The sequence below is a fragment of the Myxocyprinus asiaticus genome, chromosome 33 (assembly GCF_019703515.2).
Source record: "Myxocyprinus asiaticus isolate MX2 ecotype Aquarium Trade chromosome 33, UBuf_Myxa_2, whole genome shotgun sequence".
Lineage (NCBI taxonomy): Eukaryota > Metazoa > Chordata > Actinopteri > Cypriniformes > Catostomidae > Myxocyprinus > Myxocyprinus asiaticus.
The window spans coordinates 9,340,069-9,364,139 of record NC_059376.1 but is presented as its reverse complement, the minus strand read 5'-3'; the positions used below and the strand labels follow the sequence as shown (position 1 = coordinate 9,364,139).

General features: G+C 38.9%; 1 protein-coding gene across 3 annotated transcripts in view; it reads left to right on the top strand.

The window, feature by feature from the left end:
• The window catches only part of LOC127424681 (anthrax toxin receptor 1-like), a 106,071-nt gene that overhangs the window by 42,972 nt on the left and 39,028 nt on the right, over window positions 1-24,071 (top strand). For 2 of the 3 annotated variants that reach the window (XM_051670067.1, XM_051670069.1), the window contains exons 11-14: window positions 7,624-7,693; window positions 7,793-7,871; window positions 10,025-10,120; window positions 19,945-19,986. In XM_051670067.1, the coding sequence (XP_051526027.1) occupies window positions 7,624-7,693; window positions 7,793-7,871; window positions 10,025-10,120; window positions 19,945-19,986 (287 nt within the window). The remainder of the gene's footprint in view (window positions 1-7,623; window positions 7,694-7,792; window positions 7,872-10,024; window positions 10,121-19,944; window positions 19,987-24,071) is intronic. The other variant, XM_051670068.1, reaches the window with a different exon arrangement.

Genomic DNA, 24,071 nt, shown 5'->3' with positions numbered 1-24,071 from the left:
CCTCTGTTACGACAGGCAGGGGAGTGCGGCTTCTGGATGAATGATATTGGGGCAGTAGCTTGCCTCAAGCAATCTGGCAAAGGAAGCAGTTTCTTTTAAAATGTCCTTGTTCCTGGGCAGATATAGCGCTGATAGGCAGAAGACGACCATTGCCCCATGGCCTTTAGCATGGAAGCAGGAATGGTTGAAGCTGCTGTGGTAGCGGCTCTGATGTGGAATTAGTTAGCTGTACAGAGCAGGGACTAAAAATGTTTCAAGGAACAAAAACGAAAACTGAAAACGACCAACATTTTTTGCAGAACGTAGCCGAAAACGGGAATGAAAACCCATTCAATTGTTCTGGAGTGAAAATTTTATTTATAAATGCTGTTAACCGGTTAATAACCAGTTAATTCCAGTTCCAATAATTTTTTAATAAAACCAAATACCAAGAGGTTTATAACAGTACATTTTTGGAACTATCGGAACTTTTGGAACATCTTTGTTGCCCGAAAAAATTAGGTTTTTTTATTAGCTTTTCTTTTTTTAGAAGAACATAAGCATGTGCTTTGATCCTGAAGGAAACCGCTGCATCACACATTTCTTTGCCTAATTGCACGTTGTGGATGTAGCCTTCCGTGACATGCTGAAAACCTTTATAACAACTTTATATAATTACTACATATACATGCACGGTTAAACCAGATACAAAGATCAGTATTATAGGTAAAAAGTAAATTTCTCTGTTATTTAATTGCCTTTTAAGATGTACAAATGTGCTTTTTGTTTACCTTTTTTGCTTAAAAACCTGGTTTTAATTGAAACTTTGATAGGCTGGCATGAAGAAACTTTTAATGAGCCAAAAATATTGCCTTTATTTGTTTATAATGCCCCGAGTTAAGGCAATCGATTGTGAGGTAACTATCAACATCTCAGGGGCAACTTTTTACAAGACAGAATCCTTCAAGAGCCAAACTTTAAACGCACTTTGCTAATTTTGGAAGCTCAGTTCAGCACTTGATATGATCTATTGTCCAGATGGCAACTTTTATGAAGTAAAAAGTAAATTTCTCAATGAAAAATCTTCAATGAATAATTGTGAGATATGATGCATTAACATAGATTTGATGATGCCGGGTTTTGATGGAAATGCAGATCTGTATTAAAATTATATTATCCATAGATTTCTTTTTTTTTTTTTATGTAGGCCTTACTTTGTGAAAATGTTAGGTTTTATGTGGCTTGTTACAGCTAAAGAACTAAGAACAATGAGAGTGTGCTCCCTTCTGTTGGTTATTGAATCAGTATTAAGTTGTTTCAGGACCTTATTAGCAATAGAAGAAAATGGTCTGTGCATGTGCTTTCTGTGGGTACACGAAGGTTTAAAAAAATAAATAATTCGGTCTGCACATGGTGACATTTTTTCCATACATGCCTTCACAGGGTATGTGAGCAGGAGACAGAGATTTTGGCTATTAATTGATTTTAGATCTATTAGAAATATTCTATATGTTTTTGGGGGTAAATTTAATATTAAGAACATGTTATTTTATATACTGTAGGCTTCTGTTTTGCTTGTTATGATTTCTATGCTGATAATTCCATTCCATATAATGCCAATATTCGTTTTTTATGTGTAGTGCACGTCATGGTTTTAAATTTGTAAACTAAGTATTAAGGGCCAGTGTTTAAACAACAAGATTTTGTACCAACTGTAGGATTAATGACTAGTGTCTTTGAAGTCCATCCTGGATTAACTGCAGAAGTTCACATATGCATTGTCCTTTGTTATTTGTCTGATATAGGCTTTTGTTGACAGTTAATTGATAGTCTATGTATTCCATTTTAAGAGTGTCGTCCATAATTAGACCAAGGTGATACAGGTCATTGTGGTGAGATTCGGTGAGGTTCATCCTAAATCCAAGGTTCAAGCAATGGTACATGAAGTATCCAATGTCTCACGGTTGGAATTGTCATCCTCTGTGAAGTCCATCGTTGTAGACTGAATTGATATCTGGCTGGCACAGGCTGCAGTTAGTTGTCATCACTCAGCGACACGTAGCAGTGGAGTCCGACACCAAGCAGGAATGGAGCTGGATCTGGCAGACTCTGGGAACCTCGGGATATGCATCCTGAGGTTGGGACAGGAAAACAAATAGAATAATATTAGCGTAGATGCCATTCAATTTATTGCAGAGTTATAGAATATGAGAAGTGTTTCCGGTTCCGGCAGACCTAACTAAAGCAGCATAACTCCAGAGCGAGGAAACGTGCTGGTAGAATCACTCTGGACCCCACACATCCTGCCCACTACCTCTTTGAACTGTTGCCCTCTGGCCGGCGCTACAGAGCACTGAGCGCCAGGACATCCAGGCACAAGAACATTTTTTACCCTCAGGACATTTTCCTCATGAACAATTAACTCCCCCATAGTGCAGTAATGTAAATACATATCTCATGTACATATGTAAATTCACATATTTAAATCAATAACTGTACATACCCCTACCTTGCACATACATTACCACTTTGTGACGAGGAGGAGTGTGGGGCCGGGCCATGAGTGCACACGGCTGACCCCCAATTGTGCTACTCAGCCTAGGAGAGTGATAAAACCAAGCTGGATGTGGCAGTTCGGGAGAGAGAGAGAGCCACACGCAGCTGCCGTGTGTGTTTATGTTTGTGTCTTTTTAAGTTTTCATTAAACATTATTTTGATGGTTCGTCTGGTTCCTGCCTCCTCCTTGCCCTTCCTAACCCTCTTACTTTGGTGCCAAAACCCAGGAAAGAGGAAGGATGCACTGTCGTGGAGTCCACGCCACTGCCGTTCCCCGAAAGGAGCAGCCGGCCGCCTGGACACGGACAAACGGCCGCTGTCCGCGAGGGGAGGCGGGGCTCACTTCCAGCCACCTGGATTGGTGGAGCTGCTTCCAGGGGCGGAGGGGCTCGTTACCAGCCGCCAGAACGTGGAGGGGCGTGCCATCTGTCCACCTGGGGAGGAGCGGCTGTCGTCCGCCAGAAGGTGGAGGAGTGGTCGAGGACTATGTCTATTAATACTCTTACCTTGTTTTATATTCTGTCTCACTGTAATGTTCTGTGTGCACTTGTTTCTCCTATCACCCAAAAAAAATTCCTTTTGGACATGAGAACACTTGGCAAAAAAATCTCATTCTGATAACTATGAGTTGATAGATAAATTAGGTGTATGCCTGGCTGAATAGATGAGTCTTTAGTCTAGACTTAAACTGAGAGAGTGTGAGTCCCGAACAGTGTTAGGAAAACTATTCCATAGTTTAGGAGCCAAACAGGAAAAGGTACTATTAACAGGCCAGAATTTTGCTATGGTAATGAATGTGACGGTATATAGCTTTCATAAAATAACAATCATTTTTACATTATACATGTACAGTATGTGTGCAAATGAAATACCAGACTTGACCCTTTAAATAGTTAATTTTTTAGAGAAAATTTGGAATTAGTTTCTCAGATACAACTGTGCTACACATATCACTGAATCTTTTAAAACTATTACAAAGGAGGTACATGTTCAATTGAAAGACAGCAGTGTTATGTAAAAAATGTCTGTTGTGACTTCTTTGAGCAATAACAAATGGTCGGCCTTATTCGAGTCGGAATCTATAAACTCTTCTGATTAACTATCATTGTTTCACCAAGCATCCCAGAGGACTAGTTTACACAGAAACGTTGGAACGACTGACCGTAATCAGACAAATGCCAGTCCCATTTATTATTTTCAGTGATTGTTTTAAAAGGTACATTTGGTATTATTCCTGTCTGATGACAGAGATATAGGGTAGAAACAGTGCCACACAAGAGGCTAACAGATTTGGCAAAGCCACTCAGGCTAATGTCAGTTCTACCCCTTGCGATTTTTACTGTATGTCTGATGTTTAAACAGGATCCATGTTTCTTTCTAGTACACTACATTATTGCAGAGCAGATGAGTCACAATTACTCACTCTCATGTCATTCCAAACCCGTATAACTTTCTTTCTTATGCAGAACACAAAAGGACAATTTTAATGAGTATCTGGGTTTGTCTTTTCAAGACAATGGCAGTTGATTGTGACTCACTTTGAAGCTTGGAAAAGGACCCAAACGTATCATAAAAGTAGAAAATACAGCTTGTGCATCATATTCCAAGTCTTCCAAGGCATACAAATTTGCCTTTTATTTTTAAGTAATTTTTCAATGAAAATCTTGACATCACTGGCACATTTAAGAGCGCCATGAGAGAGGCTCTTTCACAGTGGCACGAGTGTTCATGTTAGAATTTGTGTTGTGTTTAATGACTTTCAGCAAATCAGAGTGCCAGCATTCACATATGTCCCATGATGGCTCCAACAAATGAATTGTATTAATTTAACAAAAGAGTAATACTAATGAAATGCAAGTGAATCTGGGTTGTATTTCACATGCAGTGATACTGTAAGGGTATTCAGCCTTCAGGAAGGGTATCAAATGCTCTGAACAATAATAATTTCATTAAAATCGGAGCTAGTTTTAAGATCAAAGCCCAGTCATCTGCCTTTAATCCTATTTTTCAGTATCAGTAATAGGCACCAGCTTTTCGGCCGGCCAGCTTGGCGTTTCACAAATCGTTACTTCTCTTTGTCTTGATTAAAGTAGGTAATTTCAAACAAGGCACCATGCTAATTGTTTGTTGAGTGTAACAGGGCTGTGGCACGAAAGCAATTTGTAAAAAATTAGAAAAAATAAAAATGTTTGTCCACCCCTTAGCAAACCAGTCCCACATTCCTAGCCTCAAGACATATTTCCAGACCCACAGAAATGTAATCTGTCTTTGTGTAGGCCTGCAGTTTATTTACTCTTGACCCCTGTAAACACAAGAGAGGACATCCTGTAAATGAAAGATAATGACTATCATGCACAAACCGTGTGCTCCCTCTACTATGAGCCCAAGGTAACTTTGCTTGATTGAAATGCAGAGACTGCTCCGGTCGAAACACCCCTTCTGTTCTCAAGATTGTCGGCCATCAGAAAAACACCATGTGTTGTCAGCATAGCATGAATAGAAGCCTCTTGAAGTAGCCTAATTCGCATACTATCTATCTTAAATGGAATGCATTAGGATAAGTCCATCCAAAATCATAGTATTTAGGGGTCCATTGTATTTAGGGGTTTAAGTAAGGGGTCCGTGCAATGTCTGCACTACGGGGGGGCTCGACTTTGATCACAGTTCGATGTTTTAGCACAGTGGGTGTACTTTTTAGATGGTCCCTAATGCTCCAAAGGCAAATATAGAATCAAGTTTAAACCAAAAACTACAATCAAATTTAAACCAAAAACTACCCCGCTTAGAATTAACGGTCTGCCCATAAAAACGTATATTTAATAGAGGCCAAAAAAGGAGAATGTATGGTAATAGTGCTGTACAGTACAGGTCAAGATAATAATTTTCACAATTCACAAAATGTTGCCACCTCAGAAATTCAAATGTATTTTATACTGTTACCGACTCTGAGTCCGTCATTTCAAGACACTGACGTTGTAGTATGTCTCCATACTGTCTTATCACATAGTAGAAGGCAAAATATGGCACACCACTATCCCTCTGTGAATGCATATTCATCAGAATATAGCTGCTAATGATTCTGTTATTATAAATGGCATGTCATACTAATGATACAACCTTATTTGAATGATTCTATGCTGATCCCAAGTTTTGAAGAGTCAGACTTTTGACATTCAGAGTAGGCTGGTCAACTCTGCAGCTTCCTTAGGTGAAGAACTACCCACTTTGATAGGAAAAGACCCCCTGAATGGCATGTTAAGTGACCACAGTTTGTTTGTTTTTACGTGTCATTTAGCAGCAGATAAATATGAAATACATGCCACTACAATAATAAGCCAGCAGATAATGCCGCAAACAATTGTTGAGAACATTAAACTTTATAATAGCAGAAAATGTGAGTAGTCTTTTTTCTTTTTTTTTCGCTTTGCAAAAGTAATAAGTACAGATTATTTCTTAGAAAAACAAAAACAAAACAGAATACACAAGCTGTGTCCCAAATGACGCACTATACACTATGAACTCGGCCATCTTGTGTACACATTTTCAAAGTGTATAATCGCAAATGGAACACTAACGGTTTTTATGTTTGACATTTCATATACATGTATTGCTGCTAGCTTTAGCATGTTAGCCAAACTGAGTTCAACACATAAATCTCAAATAATGTACATATTCACACAGTGTGGGGTGATGGTAAAACATTCAACTCACATTTTCAAGGTGCTGTCTTTACAGAAGTTTCGCTAGTTGCCACATTCCTTATTAATAAGGATCGTTTTTTCAGGTCAGCATCACGGATTCACGGCCGGGTAAACCCGCCCCTTCTGCTACGCAGGGCGAGCCGCAAACGCTGATTGCATGAAGTGTTCAACATTCCAAACTCAGTTAGAAGTACATCATCTGGTAACCCACTGTACTCTTCTTTTCCTTGCATTTTCAGTGTGAACACACTACTTACACTACTTGAATGGCGAAGAATAGTGCAGAATTATATGATTTGGGACGCACCTACAGTCTGCTTCTTGGATTTTCAAGTTGCTCCTGAATATCTGGTTTACTTGCTTCTAAGTGCCAAACTTGAACGTCATTCCATGGTTTGATTCCACATATCTTGCAAACCTTGCCAAATCCAGTGACTTCCTAAAAAGCACTCATGTCTTGCAAGTTAGATAATAGCTTCCACTTTTCACAAGAGCTTGCCAGTTTTATTTTCAAAAGAGTATGTATCAGACGGTCAGTAAATGTACTGTGGGTGGTCTTTGATGTCTAGGCCTTTACTTTAACAGATCCCTTCAGCAATTATATTGCATAATAAACACAAGGACTGATAGTTGCATTTATCCTTCTGCTTTGGCCCACTGCAGTGTCTCCCTCTTGAAAGGCTCAGATGTAATTTGGCATGGAGTGCAATTCTCATTGATTTATCACGCAAGTCCAAACCATGTGCACACCTTTACTTAGTATTAAAACATGACCTGCCCTCATGCGCTTTGGGTAAACAGCCCAATAAAACACAGTGACAACTGGTCCTTCTGTCAGAATTCTAATTTTTTGGGATTTTAGCCAACAGCCTACACAAACAAACAGCTTTAAATGGGATGAGGCTGAAGCGTCATTTTTTGTAGAATGGCTTCTGGGAATTTAATTGCTTATATTCCTCTTAACCCTTCTAGTTAACATCCCCCAGTGTCAGGTGCTGATGAACCAATATGTCTGAGTACTGTAAATGACATTACAATCCTCGATTTTTGCTTCTTTTTTAAAAAATAAAAAGGTGGGACAAGTCGAAACACATTTTTGTGGTCATCAGTATAATGCCACAAATGCTGTCAATTGAGTTTAACTTGTACTGAACCCAGAATATTCCTTTAATGGATATGTTTTTCAACAAGTAAAAGATCTCTTCAAGTCTTTTTAAAAACTGCAACTGTTTTTAGTTCAACTAGGTGTTTATACAACATGGCATAAATCCAAAAGGATATAACATAATTTCACCCAAAGGTTTTCAACCATCTTGAACTCTTGGGTGCAGTATGTTCCAGATTTGGAGTTTGAACTGAAATCATACAACCTTTTTTTGTCTTTTAGTGGTGAAGCCATTAATAGTAGAGGACACATACCTGCTATGTCCAGCTCCTGTTCTTCGAGAGGAGGGAACGTAAGTCTGCTTGAAACCTAGTGATGATCAGGAGATATTCATTGTGGTTGAACTCAGTAAGGCACTTCAAGTAATGTTTTTTCATCATGTGTATTGTAGGGCTGCCTCTCTTTATGTCAGCATGAATGAAGGCCTGAGTTTTATCTCCAGTTCTGTTACCATCACCACCGTGAGCTGTGTAAGCAATATTTTAAGTAATCTTTCATTCTTTGTTCCTTGTGTTTTGGCATATGACATGTTTGATTAAAAGACCAGTTTAGACCAACATTCAAGATGATTTTTGCTGGTTAATACTGGTTAAGTGCCAGTTTACCAGCATGGCCATGCTGTTCACTAACAAAACTTAATTGGTGAGGCTGTTCGACAAGCATGATCTTCCTGGTGAAGCCAGCTTACACAACATTTACATCAACTTACAGTATAGAACATTAACTTGCATTACATATACATTAATTACATTACTTAAACACAATATTTTATTTATTTATTTATTTATTTATTTTTGTGGAGTTTCTCCCCTTTTCTCCCCAATTTGTCAAGCCCAATTCCAAATGTGCTCTAGGTCCTTGTGGTGGCGTAGTGACCTCAATCCATGTGGCGGAGGACGAATCTCAGTTGCCTCCGCATCTGAGACTGTCAATCCGCGCATCTTATCACATGGCTTGTTTACCGCGGAGACCTAGTGTGTGTGGAGGCTCACGCTATTCTCCGTGGCATCCACGCACAACTCACCACGTGCCACACCGAGAGCGAGAACCACATTATAGCGAGCACGAGGAGGTTAACCCAATGTGACCCTACCCACCCTAGCAACCAGGCCAATCGGTACCCTTTAAATACCAGTTTGTTTACATAATGCCACTGTTGTTTTTTAACCACACACACACACACACACACACACACACACAAATTTCTCAATACACACATACAAAACACACTCTGACATCCATACCAACACACCCACACAATTCTAGCTGCATAATTTATTCAATTGGCCTGCAGTGTTCTATAATACAGCAAACAGAAAATAGGAAAAAAGCATGTATATGCTCCATAGGCTAAACTTGAGAAAAATGGTGCCATATGGTGGAAAATATTAAAAAATAAATTTTGAAGCCAGGGCTCCGGATTGAAAGCATAATATCATAGAATTCATGATTTTATGCTTTAGTGGCACTGGGATCAAATATTGCAATTTTATTGGGTTTCAATTGGGACATTTTTGTCCTGAAGGTCCTGAGTGTAACTATTTTGTGTACACAGTGTATTATAGATGTATTTTAGGAACTGAGGTTGAAATATAAAAATTCCACCAAAAATACACACCTTTGGCAAAATTTAAGCCATTGGCATTAACACACAATTGATCGAAAAAGATGATGAAAAAGACAAAAATGTCCCGAAGGTCGCACAAGGGTTAAGGGTTGGTGTAGTGTGTCTGTGGGACTCTAAATAAAAACAATAAACACATTGTAGTGAGGCCACTTTACTGTGTGTTTGTATTTAATTAGTGGTGCAAATAGCATCTCTTACACTATTTGCAGTTAGTGCAAAGAAGATGCTTTTTGTTGCTATTTACACTTAGAGTTCATAGCATCTATCGCTATTTTAACTTAAGGAAAATAGCCTCTGCCATATTTTATCGGTGTGTGTGTCCCCTGGGAATTAAATCCATGACCGTGGCATTATTTGCACCATGCTTTACCAGTTGATCTACAAGAACAAATACTGTACGCAGTTGACCAGTCAGTTCAGTAGGGATATACAGTATACCTGTATATAACATGTAAACATTATACTTGGAGCAGAACATTGCCAAAATGTAAGAAACTAATGCTTTTGCTAATAGCCAATGCCGTTATGCTTTGTGTTATGCAGCCAATTTACTCAAAAACAACAGGTTCCAACTAAAGGCTGCTGCCTGGGGACCTTCTATAAACAATTACATTTTCTCTAAATGGATTGCTGAAATTTCTAATGGCTGTACATTTTTGCCAGTAGCTCTTTAGATGAGCATACTAAGTTTCCCACTAACCAAATCCAAATGTCCCTCAAAAGCCAATGGCTTATAAGATCTCCCTGTGAGATTGCTTGTAACTCAGATTGCCCCCTCATTTAATAACCATCCCCAACAGCATGCATCATCTGTTGTTTTCAAAGCTTGCACCCTAACCCAATGGACCATTTTTTGATCTGGAGATTAAAGGACTGACATCATTGAATTGTTTCATTACATTTTCCACGTAATTGTTCTGTATGTCACTCGCATCTGAACTGTGATGTCTAAAAAACAAATGGTAGTGAGTAGTGTTCTTTTGCTCCTCCCTGCAGTCTGATGGTACGATCCTGGCCATAGCACTACTTATTGTGCTGTTACTACTGATTCTGGTCCTCATGTGGTGGTTCTGGCCTCTCTGCTGCACTGTGGTGAGTCTACTGTGCTAGTGCACTTCATTTTATAAACTGAATGAAAGTGCTGCTACAATATTGTTTGTACGCAGACATGAACTCAATCTTCCTGTGCAGAATTCCATAGAAAACTGAATTACCCAACCTGATCACATCAGAAAAATGTAATTCTACATATAATGTATTTCTGCGAAACCTAAAAATACATCACCACAGGTACAATTCACTGTAATTTTCAGGTTAAATGACAATTTGTGGTCAGTTATGTCAGGTTTTCCCAACGAATTGAGGTTGAAATTTCACACAACAATTCCACAAATCCCTGTCCTTTGCTTGTGCTGTTATTAAATAGTTTGGCTAGGGCTGTCAATCGATTAAAATATTTAATCAAATTAATTACATGAAATACTGATCAGTTAATCAAATTAATTACATATATAAATATTTGCTGTGAAAGGCCCTCAAATAACATTAATTCAATTTCTAATGATTTCATAATTATAAATATAAGACCATTCAAAAAGCGGATATACAGTAGAATGCAATACAAAGTTTATTTCCATTTAACTGAACATAAGCTTACCATTGGCCTGCAGTCCACATCAATCCATTTTGCAATTGAATTCGTAAATCTGTCCAAGACAGATTTATTATAAGGGCTTTTCTAAGGATGCGTCAGTGAACACATGCATTAGACAGATGCTTTTGGAACGTCTCACTTTGGTTGTATCGTGTTATAAACACAGCATTTTTAGATCACTGTATCAAGTTAAACATAGTTTGAAACTTAGTAAAACATGTCTTGAGATCCCTGCATTTGGAGTTGTGCTCCGTCCAGCTGTGTTTGAATGAAAGAGCATGTTCTCATCTTGTGCTATCAATCTAGGCTGCGTTCCACTTCAAATTTTTGTGCCCTACCCTCGCTAACCTCCCTCCATTTCGTGGACTCGGATGTACTTCATTGCTTATGTTGCGCAAGTGCCCCTGCTGGCTGAACATGTGCAGTGGGTTTAACTGGAACACCCTAACCCTTGATCACTTGGAGCACGTTGAGGGCTGATGTAAATTTGTGGAATTGATTTTTGCACATGAGAAAACATTTTCAGAGATTGATGCAACCACAGATTCATGTCAAGTTTAGTTGTAATTTCAGAGGCTTATGTATAAATGTATTGTTTTAAAAAAAAATGTCATTACAATTAATTGTCAGAAAGGATTAATCAAGCTTTACATAAACGAAAATGGTCATATAATGAACACATACATAGGCTTTAACTGTGTGACAAACAGTTAGTTTAAGCTGTTAAATTTCAATATAACTTGTTTTAAACTGCTTAATTGACCTAACTTCACTTTCATCTTACATTAGAGTTGTGTGAGGGTGGGGTTGATGAAGCACGATCTGCTGTCACGTCACAATCGAGTTGCATTGTGGGATATAGAGCTGCCTGAAGCGTACATCAGAGTAGGCTCAATCGAGGGGTTGAGGGTCTGTCAACAAAAACTTCCCTCGCTCACTTAACGAAGTAGAATGGACTTCTAAAATAGCAGCGGGGATTCCCCCGAGAGGAAGTGCTTAGGGGAGTTAGCAAGTGGATGTTAAAAGTGAAGTGGAACGCAGCCCTAGTTTCAAGCAAGCCTGAGTGTGGTTTGTTGTCTATACAGCTATGCATTGCCTGTAGATTTCGCTTACTGCCCACTGCTGAAAACAGGTGATACTTCAATCTTGAATTGCTTAGATGGTAGGAATATTCCTTATTACAATGCGGGAACATGATTAACTGCGTTCATTTTGTTAACGCTTTATTTTTTATATAATTAATCTCAAAGAATTAACGCATTAAATTTACAGCCTTGATTTTGGCTGATTTGGTCGTGCCTTCAGTTTAGTAAAATCCATTTCTCAGAATGCTAAAGATTTTTCCCCTCAATCAGCACAGAAAATAGAAAAAGAAAAAAGTGTGCAGGTTCCATATGGACCAACTTAAAACACTTTTTAATGAAAGCATTATGATTATCGTTGTTATTGCACTATCATGTTATCAAATACAGCAGTCTTTGTCTTGCTAACTGGGTATATAAAAAGCACAGTACATGGGCAAAAAGATTTAGGGAGAGTAGGTCATGTGTGAATACTAATAGTGAATACTTTCTAATAAACATCACAAATATGCATTCTTTTAATGGTCTTTTGAATTCTCAACAGTACTATTACAGCAGTCAGATCAAAATGAATCCAGTTTTTCTTGATCTTTTGAGATAAAAGAGTTCAATGTTCTATAAAAAGATATTCAACCCCCCAATACACAGTATGGACTACAGCCATGGTGCTGAGATCACGGGTTATGATCAAGAGTAGTCATCAGGATGACTGAATGTAACATTGGAGACATTTTTTTTTTAATGAAATAATAAAGGTTCTCTTTCAAACATTCGTTCGGAATCTCACTATGGGAAAAACGCCTCGTGCGTGAAATCATGGAAGCAATTTTATAGCACCACGTCTGTCCAATGACAGTTAAGTCACAGCAGTGACCAGGAAGCCCCGCCTTCCTGATATAAACCCCTGACACCTGCTTTTATGTCATTCTCATTCTCTTCCCCATGAAGATCGAGTTGAAATCTATCCTTCGGCAGAATTTTGGGGGTTATTGCCATATAACTGTTTTCGCTAAATGGAGTTATATATTTTTTTTTAAACTGTAAATTGTCAGTGAATTTACCAGAATGTTACAGTGGGCAATCTCTCTATCATCTCTCTCCATATTACCGATGGTCATAGTTGGTATTGTTGCTGCACCGTTGAGGTGTTATTTATCGCATTAAGTTATGATAAATAAGAGAGAGGAAATTATTTTCTGCCTCGAACTAACACATTGTGATGAGTTGGGAGGATAATCACTGGACCATGGCCACCGCATAACCAAGCGGATCAAAAGAGAAGGAACCTTCTCGCATGTGTGCGTGCAGGGCCATGATTTCGGCCAAGGATTTGCACCCCCTGTGCATCGCTTGCCTGGGGGTAAAACATGTGCTGGCAGCCTTGGCTAATCCTGAGTGCTGCCCGCACTGCGTTAGATTCCAGTTAAGGGTTCATGAAAGGCGAGTGCGTGTCTCGGCTGCAGGAAAAGAAGACCCGTATCTTTCTCCACTGGGGGGACATTATGGAGGAGGTCTTGCCAAACCTTCCTCCTCTTTTCGATATCTCCATCAAGGAGAGACGAGAAGAGGAGGATGACGATATGAGCGATCGCCTTCTCGAGGATGATGAGGAGGACGAACAGGATGCGATCTTTCCACCTCAGCTGTCCAGGCCACCAAGCAGGCAGAGTGGGAGCTCCCCTTCCCCGACACCAGGGGATCTTGATCTGATTGAGATGTGCCTTTGGGCGGCGGCCAAGCTGTCTATTGACTGGCCATCTCAACAGATGGAACAGGGCACGGAAAGGGACTTGTATGATGGGAAGAGGCTGCTGTCACATCTTGTTTCGGAAAAACAGTTCATTCCTGGCTTTCCGGAGTGCATGGCAAAGATGAAAAGGTTTTGGGATAAACCCTTTTCACACAGGGTGCCCGTAAAAGGTTTCTCACGCCTTGACATACATAATATACACGAGATGGGTATGTTGGAGCCCCCCTCGGTGGAATCATTGGTGGCAATCCACCTCCATCTGATGCGCCGAATGGCTTTCTCCTCCGCAAGTGGTTCTCTGCCAGTGAAAACGGATTGCCAGAAAATGTACAGGTCCTCAGCTCTTTCAGTGAGCACTCTGAATGCCACATCCCTCCTGACTGCATACTAAGTTGAACTGCTGGAAGAAATGGGGAAACAGATTGACACAGGGACCCCAAATCCAGCAGTGTGGGAGGAAATCTGCGTTATATCAGATTTGAATTTACGCACCTCCCAAGGGGCAGTTCAGAGCTGCGGCCGCAACATGGGCCTCTCGTGGTGGGAGAGAGGGCATTATGGCTGGAACTGTCAGATCTCTCTGACAAAGAGAAACTTGACTTTTCTTGATGCCCCGGTGTTTTATTTGGGGCATCAGTCATGGCCATGAAGCAGCACTGCGATCTCTGGAAAAAAGTAGAAGCATTTGAGACATGCCTCCCGTACAAGTTCATTGCACGCCCTTTTCAATCGGCTCGCGCAAGCTTCCCAGCACCTCAAAAAGGGGGACAGGTTTTTCCCCAGGCCCTCCCTCGCGCAGCAGCTGCCAGCCATAAACACGTAGCCGAGATCGGCTCATGGAAAGAAGCCGTCATTCATGGCAGCAGCTGCAAAACATCGCCCCGCTAATCCCCAGGCAGGAAAGAAGAGGCGGGCGACCTAGCTGCAGGTGGGAAAGAGGGGACAGTGAACAGCACCCAGGGTTTTCTGTACACCTCCCCTCCTCACGAAGTGAGCAAATTATTCTCCCCCCCAAACAAGAAGAGAAGGGGGATGAAGCAGTTACTCTGTTTGAGGAAGAACTGTTCAGTGGCAAGTTCGGTTCATCCACTTCACAGTTTAAATTTTGTGGAGGCACAAGTTCAAGTAGTGCCCCCTGTGTTAAACCTCCCCCTTCACCCACGGGGTTCAGTCTGAGGGGCAGAGAGTTCACAAGCACGAGTGTGTTGAATGCAAAAATAAATGTGTTCCCTGTGCATCCAGGCAGTGGGCAGAGGGCACAGAACATTATGAAAATAAACACAAAAGAATCAGATCTGCAATTTCCAGCTCTGCCACTGGAGGGTGCCATCAGTGAGCAAGAGCTTGAGCAGCCAGCTCGCTGTTCGGGCGGAGAGCTGGCACGCATGTGCAGTCCACCCCTGGGTCCTGTCCACAATAATAAGGGGTTATTGACTGCAATTTGCAGTGAAACCACCAAATTTCAACAGAGTGTTAATGTCAAAAGCAGAAGAGGAATCAGCTCAGAGTAAATAGCCTCTTTATTGAGCAAAAGAGCAATACGAGTAGTACTGGTGGAGGAGAGCCGTCAGGGGTTTTATTCCCGGTATTTTGTCATCCCCCCAAAAAGGGGAGGTCTCCGCCCCATTCTGGATTTGCGAAACCTGAACAAGCATCTCGGAAAATACAGATTCAAAATGCTCATGCTCAAAGCGCTGACTCGATTCGTCCCAGAGATTTCACATCAGGTTCACATCAGTGAATCTCAAGGATGCATATTTCCATATAGACATTTATACTGCTCAGAGGAATTTCCTGAGGTTTGCATATCAGGGCATAGCCTACAAATGTTTTAAAATTCCATTTGGACTTTCATTAGCTCCAAGAATTTTCAGCAAATATGTGGAGGTGGCTCTGACTCTGTGGAGGAGAGCGGGTCTCAAAATGTCCACATATTTGGACGATCTGCTCCGCTGTGCACCATCACAGCAACAAGCAGAGACAGACACAAACATGTTAGTGTCTCATATGGAAAACTTGGGTTTCGAGATAAACCTTGCAAAGAGCTGTCTGGTGCCATCTTTAGAAATAAATGATCTGGGTCTCAGACTAAACTCCGATCTGTATCTAGTGTTTTTTTTCAGAGGAACGCATCAGATTGTTTTGCAGTTGTCTATCCCTTTTTCAGAGGGGAAGAACTGTCCCTTTCAGGACATGTCTGCATCTGTTGGGGTTAATGGCCTCAACAGTTTCAGTCATTCCTTTGGGACTTTTGCGAATGAGAGAGTTTCAGTACTGGATAGCGATACAGCATTTGTGTCCGCAGTGACATTCCAATGAATGTTTGAAAGAGAACATAAGGTTTTATATGTAACCCCGGTTCTCTTATAACAGGAGTGAGGTATCTCACCACACTACCCTCCTTGCAGCAGCACTGGGAAGAAATATGCTGAGAATTATGTAAAGGCAGGTGACAGAGGCTTATATTAGGAAGACAGGGCTTCCAGGTCACTGTTGTGACTTGTCTGTCATTGGACAGATGTGGTGCTATAAAATTGTTTCCATGATTTCACACACGAGGCGTTTTTCCCATAGTGAGATACCTCACTCCTGTTATCAGAAAACCAGGGTTACATATGTAACCTTACGTTTTATTACATTTTATTGAAAAATGGTCATTTCAATAAATATGGGAAGGAGGACTCATCTTTCAGATAAATGGAGTGGGAGTATTTTTCCTGAAACTCTACATTTTTTTCCACTTACCGTCAAAATATAACTATAACTATCAAATGTTGTTGCCCGTCTCTTCATATCTAAATTATGTCTATATAAGAAGATGAATTACATAGCAAGTTCTCCAACTACACAAACCAATTAATGCTTGGAACATCTACCCCCTGTGTCAGATTTACAATTTTGGTAGATCCTTTGCTTACACTGAGTTCAAATTACATCCCATTAAGCTTGTATATAGATCAATATAAATGTTTTTATTTAGGAATTCATATCTCACAAACTTTATCTTTTTCCAAGAGCTTGTCCCAGAAACCTTTACTGCCTAAACTACATTACCTAAAGCAAAGTTAAATATAAATGGTTATTTTAAAGGGTAGCTGTCCTTGAGCACTCCCATGGGCTAGTTTAATGTGTAGGCTACACCTTGAATCTGAACCACCTCCAGTTGTTGCTATAACTGTTCTCCAGGTTTACTTTTTGAACCATGTAATGAACATTTTCTCTAAGCGATATTCTAATGTTGTCCAAGCAGTTTGGGCAGGTTGTATCAGATTAGGTTTCATGCCCTATTTGTTCTGTAATTACTTGTTAAGCCCTGACTGATATTAGACTCACACAGGGTCAAGGCCACATGGAATTTGTGGATAGATTGGCCTAGCATCTCTTGGATCCTGGATCAATTTGAAATCTCATGGTCCTCAAAGTCATAAGAAAACTGGGATTTATCCTCATTGCTTTTCCATCAGAAGTGCAGCTGGCAGTTGCAAAGATTAAAAAAAAAACAAAAAAAAGTTTCAACATAACTGCTGAGAAATTATCAGAGAAAAGGTTATTTTAAATAATGAGAACCATAAAAGAATCCTACTGGTAAAAACATCTTAAACTAAAATGTACCAGCTTAAATTCCAAGATTGCATTATTTAGTTTTTATATGGTCAATATTGTTCTGTTGCTGGCACAAACTGGTTAACATGGTTATTGTTGCAGATAGACCAGCTTGGCCAGTGCAGCCGGTCAAAAAATCAGCAAAAATCAGCATGTAATTGCCAAAAACATATCTTATGATAAAAATTTAAGGGATAATGTACAGTCAGCAGGTCATTATCACAAAATAAACCTCAACTGGGTGATAAGAATTGTATCACCCCAAAGGGGTTTATTTTGTGATAATGATTGGCTGTCTGTACATTATCCCAATTATTACATGGCTACTTACCAAATAAATAAATACATGGACATGACATTTTTATTAGAGTTGATAATATTTTATTACATATTACATATTTCAGCATACATGGTTCCATGAGAAACCTTTAACATGCATGCAACCTTCCCATTGATAAGAGGTTCTTTGAAGTGAAAAAAGGTTCTTAAAAATGGTTCTTTTAAGAACCTTTCACGGAAGGGTTCTTTGGAAAAATGGTTCTTCTATGGCATTGCTGCGAAACACTCTTTTTGGAACCTTTATATTTAAGAGTGTATGTACAAAGAAACCGACTGTGGGGTTTTATAAGAGACATAAAACTGGGAAATTGGTTTACCTGGCACAACGGCCTATTATGCAGTTTGATGGTCATTATAAAAAACACTGGACTGCTAGTGGATTGTATTGCAAGAGGTCCTGGGTTCAAATCCCTGATGAGCCCCCAACTACGACCTTTAAGACCTTTCCCAGTCTACAGTAGAAACAGCTACAGCAGAATGCCATGATAGACCAATCAGAATGAAGTATTCCAGAAATCTGTGTAATAGTTTTAACTGGCCATTTACTGAATTTATCATTTGCCACAGGACATTGTATCTGCTTACATTGCTTGAGACCCAAACCTGTACTTTCTCCTGATTTCTGAGGGACATCTAAAAACTCAAGCTGTCAGTGAGGTTAGACTGAAGAATCCCAAAGGAACTGGACCAGTCTGGAATTTGTCTGGAACGGCAAAACAGGAAACTAGAAGAAATTAGTAATTCTCATGTTAGAGGAGCCTAGCTCTGGAGTGAAGTTCATATAAGGCTAGATGAAACCATGTGCCAATAATTTCCATAGAGACTAGCTGATCGCCATCATAAATTAGCATTAGCTTGATTCTATATCGTATTATCTTGGATTTATTTATTAACATAAGGTGTTTAAGACTTTAAAAATTATAAATTTTGGTATCAAAATGAATATTTTTAAAAGTCTTAATTTTTTGAAAAAAGACTTGTCTGGTTTTACAAGCTAATTCTGTCTATATGCCACTTGAACTCTTTTGGTTATCTTCATGGCAGCACAGCTCTGTTTATGAAAGCTATCCTGTTATTACCATGGGGGAAAAAAACTATTGTGATTTGACCTTTGAAATAACGGAGGAATAGGGTGCTACTTTTTTATGAATGTCCTCTGATTGCCAAGTAGCCTAATGCTAATGTTTAAAATAGCCTAATGCTAATGTTTTACACAAGGCACATAGACATATTTGTAACACAGTGTTTACTCTTCAAGTGAGTGATGTGAGGATATGCTTCATTCATTATAAAGAATGAAGCTGTCTTCACTGCAAGCCAAGATTAGAATATCATTTGTTGACATATAGATGAAACACTAGCTTACGCAAGTGCTGATGCTAACTTAAGTCATCTTGGGATGCTTCTACTTTAGATTGGAAACTTTAATTATTATGTAATGTCGTTCAAGTGATTTTGGAAGGAATAAAATAGATGCATTGTGCAATTGCATAATTTTTTATCTCTATTTTTCATTTCTCAACAAAGAAGCCTTTTAGAGCTAGTGCAACTAAATGTAGAGCAAAAGATGCACGCCTTATGCCACCCTTAATAAGTTATTCCTCATCTTGACTTGTTTGGGAAATATCCCCCTCTTTATTTTAGTATTACTCCATGTCACACATTATATACCGTCCTTCTGCCCTGTTATAACAGCACATAAAATGCATACAAACTAAACTGTAGAGTCACAATGTATTATTATCAATACCAATTAATACCACCATGATTTCTTAATTTCCAATTCGGAAAGTCAGGGCTGAAAGAAAATTGGGAGTTTCCCAATGGTAATTACGACATTGTGGTGGCGTTCATGAGCACTTATTTCGTAAATGTGATCATTAATGACTTGAAGGCAGAACAAGACCACAGAAAAGTACAAATGTGTGGAAAAAACTCAATTAATCAAACAATATTCCCTTCAATCCAATCCCAAACAGAGGGATTACATGAGAGCTGGCATGATTACTACACTCTGAAGTTTTTAAAATCTCTATCCTTACAAGGCTTTTTGCATGATTCCCAGAATTCCAGATGAGTTTCAAAACAAAAACAAATCAGATAGACCACATGTGCTCTTTCACAATTGTTTTGCATGTGGATGAGCACAGACCCTCCTTCTACGTCTTTTTACACACTCTTTGCCATCCAACCTTTCAGCTTTACGGATCTGGCCTCCAGATTTTTAGGTTATTGCTTGTAAACACACTAGAAAAGGACAAGGGAGGGTGTGCAATTCTTAAGCCATGTGTTTTTGTGTAACCTGATTTTCTGGCACACACTGAAAACATTATTCTGGTCCTTTGACATGTCAGTTTTTTTAACTTTGGAGAGCATGTGGTCTGACATGCCAGCATGAGTGGGCTCATGTTTTATCTTTTCATCATCTCTCTCTCTCTCCTCTCTCTCCTCTCTCTCTCTCTCTCTCTCTCTCTCTCTCTCTCTGTAGATTATCCATGAACCACCACCACCAATTGTGGAAGAGAGTACGGTAAGCGATTTCGTGACCTTTGATTTTGATTGGTCTGCTAAGGCCAGGGTTGGGGAGTAACGGGATTATGTATTTAAAATACAAAATATAAGTAACTGTATTCCACTACAGTTACAATTTATATCATTGGTATTTAGTATACAGTTACATTCAAAAAGTATTTTGATTACTGAAGAGATTACTTTGCATTTTATTGTCATTTGTTTCATTTAATATTTAGTCCTTTCAGATGGAAAACATTTATACATATAAATGATGCGATCTAAAGTGCATTTGAACAGTGGTGAAACACTTTCTTATGATGTGTTACATTCATACGAGCAGACAGAGAAGTAAGTTTGAAGTAAGTTTGGAGAAGAAATAGAAATAAACCTTGTGTAAATTGTCAGTTTTACACTAAGCTAAAATGCTATTTCTAGCCATTTTACATGCACGTTACCTGGCATGATCGTACTTTTTTATCAAGAAAATTCACGTTGGATCATAATTTCTTTTTTTCTAGTAAGACCTTTGATATTAGGGCAAAAATTGTATTCTTGATAATAATTTTTGTATTGTTTTCCTGTAAAAATATCTAAAAATCAATCAATTTGATTTATCTTGTTTTAGAAACAACACTGCATTAGATATTTAGGTTTTTCAGAGAATGTATTTTTAACATGTGTATTTTGTCTTACTGTACTTATACTTATACTGTTTTTATAGACAAAACAAGTGAAAAAAATCTACCAAAGCTGAAGAAGTAATCCAAAGTATTTAGAATACATTATTGACCTTGAGTAATCTAAAGGAATACGTTACAAATGACATTTTACAGCATGTATTCTGTAATCTGTAGTGGAATAAAATTCAAAGTAACCCTCCCAACCCTGGCTAAGGCACACATCAGAATCTAATCATAAAAGTAAAGTTCTTCAAGGCAAACTTTAAATGTTGGCCTGAAAGTTTAAAAAGGCTTTTAAAAGACTTGACATATAAAAGGTACTGTATTTAGGCCTTATGTAGTTTGAATGTATTGGCAATTGGAAAAGACAATTGAAAATAGATGGATGGATTATTTTATATTAGACTTAATCCATGTTCATTAAACACTCCCTGAAACCACAATGTTCCAGTCCTTACATAAAAATTAGAAGGTGAACATTCACAGCAACAATGACAGAGTTCCTGAAATTCAGCCTTTCCACAAGTACACTGTCCAGTTTTGCTGTTGCTAGACCACACAACCAGAAACTGCAAATATTTTCCATATAACACAGTTCCATAAATGTGGGAGAGATGGTTACACATTAATACATATTAAATTCAGTGAGACTATCCCGTGTCAAAGAAACTCATTGTCAAACTCAAGTTTAAGTTTCAAATGCCATCTGGCTATGCACCTCTATTGGAATAGTTTTGCACTAGGGTTCAAATGGTTATGAAGAAGAAAGAAATCACAAAAATGTTGCTCTTACAGTACAGGACCGGAATACCAGCTTCAGTTCATTTCTCTGTCAAATATTCTACCTGTGACATTGAATCTGTTTGGAAAAGCTTAGCAAGTTCATCCGAAATAGGTCCTAAATACTAATGAAAATGTAGTATTTATTGGATTTCGACCAATTTTTGAAATCCCCTAAACTTGTTTCACTAATAACATTAAACATCAACGAGGGAATATACAGAGCACCTCTGGGTTTCAGACTTGGGTGTGGAAATGTCACTGAATGCCATTTTCAGATATTATGATATATAAAAAAAATTATGTCACAGTATTTGGACATGTATCTTGCAAAACCAAACATTTACGAGGTCATCTGTTTTTTAAAGTCCATTTGTTTCATCCAAAGCTTTTAAGGGGTTATCAATTAACCATTTAGTATATCCATATATTTTTAAGTGGTTTGAATATTTTATGTGTTTGTAAAGTATCAACTTATCAGTTTATCAGTAAACAGGATAACCAAACACAATGAATGTGTGTTACAATATTGCTAATTTATATAATTTTTAACCACTATTATTTACAGTATGTACCATACACATTCAAGGTGTGTGTATAAGAATTTGCAATCTGTCAACATAGAGAAGGATATACTGCAAGGGAAAGAGACCAATCAGTGACATTGTATACAGGAGACATGTCATACAGGTCAAAGAGATGGGCATCAGAGAGAGGGAGGAAAAGGGCAGGGAAATGTTTTAGCCAATGAGATCTGGGCCATCATTGTCCACTATTTGATACTATAAACAGAAGCCTAATTAAAACTGTCAAAATGCAGTACTATGCCAAATGTGTAAGTCTGTCTCATTTGTAAGTCGCTCTGGTTTTTGGTTAATGCATCTGCTAAATGACTAAATGTAAATGTAATTACATTTCAGAAACACAAGATTAGACATTTTTAGATGTTTAGATATTTTTACTAGAATAACATGCACTGATGAATCGTTCACAATACGATCAGGAATGTGCGTGAAGAAAATGAATAGGGTCCATTTTAATTTCATGTTTTCTTAAAACTCCAGAAGGTCAGAATGGTAATAGGAGCTTTGGGTGAGACTTTGGACTCTCATGAAACTATCCAGATCTTGGTAGGCTTTGTCAGCCTGTTGTTAAACTGTCCTGGCTCTGTTGTACTAAAATGAATGAGTTCAGTCTGGCCTTATTAGAGATCTGTAATATGATAGCATATTTGTAAAAATCTGTCATTTGTGATGTCACTTGTCTAAGACCTTAGGAATGGCTGTGGATAGGAGAAATTTTCCTAAAGGTTTTGGCTGGATTAAACCTCCACTTTAATCAAGTTATTACACTTAAAATGACCTGATATAAAAAAATATGATGAAGAATCAAGTGGGTGGTCAAATTGAAGTTTGAAAGGAGGGGACATATTTAAACCTCCCTGATTAAATATGAATGTTTTGATAAAAGATCACGAAAGGTTTGAATTCCATCACCTAGACTGATTGCTAAAGAGCGTTAAATTTCCTCAGAGCTGGAAAAAATGATATCATAACCTGTGTGAGCCAAGTTGGACATATATACTGGATCAGAAGAAGCGAGGGAGGGTGTAAGCATGGCTAGTTCCTTTCTGAAGCCAATAAATGAAAAAGTCATGTTTTAAAAGAGTAAGTCACACCTCATTTAAGAAAACGCTGTGCCATTCGAATATGACACCAAAAATATATTCTTGGAACTAAACAAAAAGCATCTTCACAATACTGTTCTTGTTTCATTAAACAAGATTTTATAACAGTGGTTCTCAACTGGTTTTGCTTCAAGATGCAGATTTTATATTTGAGATCAAGTGGCAACACAGCACAATACTAAACCCATGCCCTGTATTCACTGCAAAAGTTAAATAAATAAATACGTTTTTTTTTTTTAAATAAATTATATATATATATACACTATATTGCCAAAAGTATTCGCTCATCTGCCTTTAGACGCATATGAACTTAAGTGACATCCCATTCTTAATCCATAGGGTTTAATATGATGTCGGCCCACCCTTTGCAGCTATAACAGCTTCAACTCTTCTGGGAAGGCTTTCCACAAGGTTTAGGAGTGTGTTTATGGGAATTTTTGACCATTCTTCCAGAAGCGCATTTGTGAGGTCAGACACTGATGTTGGACGAGAAGGCCTGGCTCGCAGTCTTCGCTCTAATTCATCCCAAAGGTGCTCTATCGGGTTGAGGTCAGGACTCTGTGCAGGCCAGTCAAGTTCTTCCACACCAAACTCACTCATCCATGTCTTTATGGACCTTGCTTTGTGCACTGGTGCGCAGTCATGTTGGAACAGGAAGGGGCCATCCCCAAACTGTTCCCACAAAGTTGGGAGCATGGAATTGTCCAAAATCTCTTGGTATGCTGAAGCATTCAGAGTTCCTTTCACTGGAACTAAGGGGCCAAGCCCAGCTCCTGAAAAACAACCCCACACCATAATCCCCCTCCACCAAACTTCACAGTTGGCACAGTGCAGTCAGACAAGTACCGTTCTCCTGGCAACCGCCAAACCCAGACTCATCCATCAGATTGCCAGATGGAGAAGCGTGATTCGTCACTCCAGAGAACGCGTCTCCACTGCTCTAGAGTCCAGTGG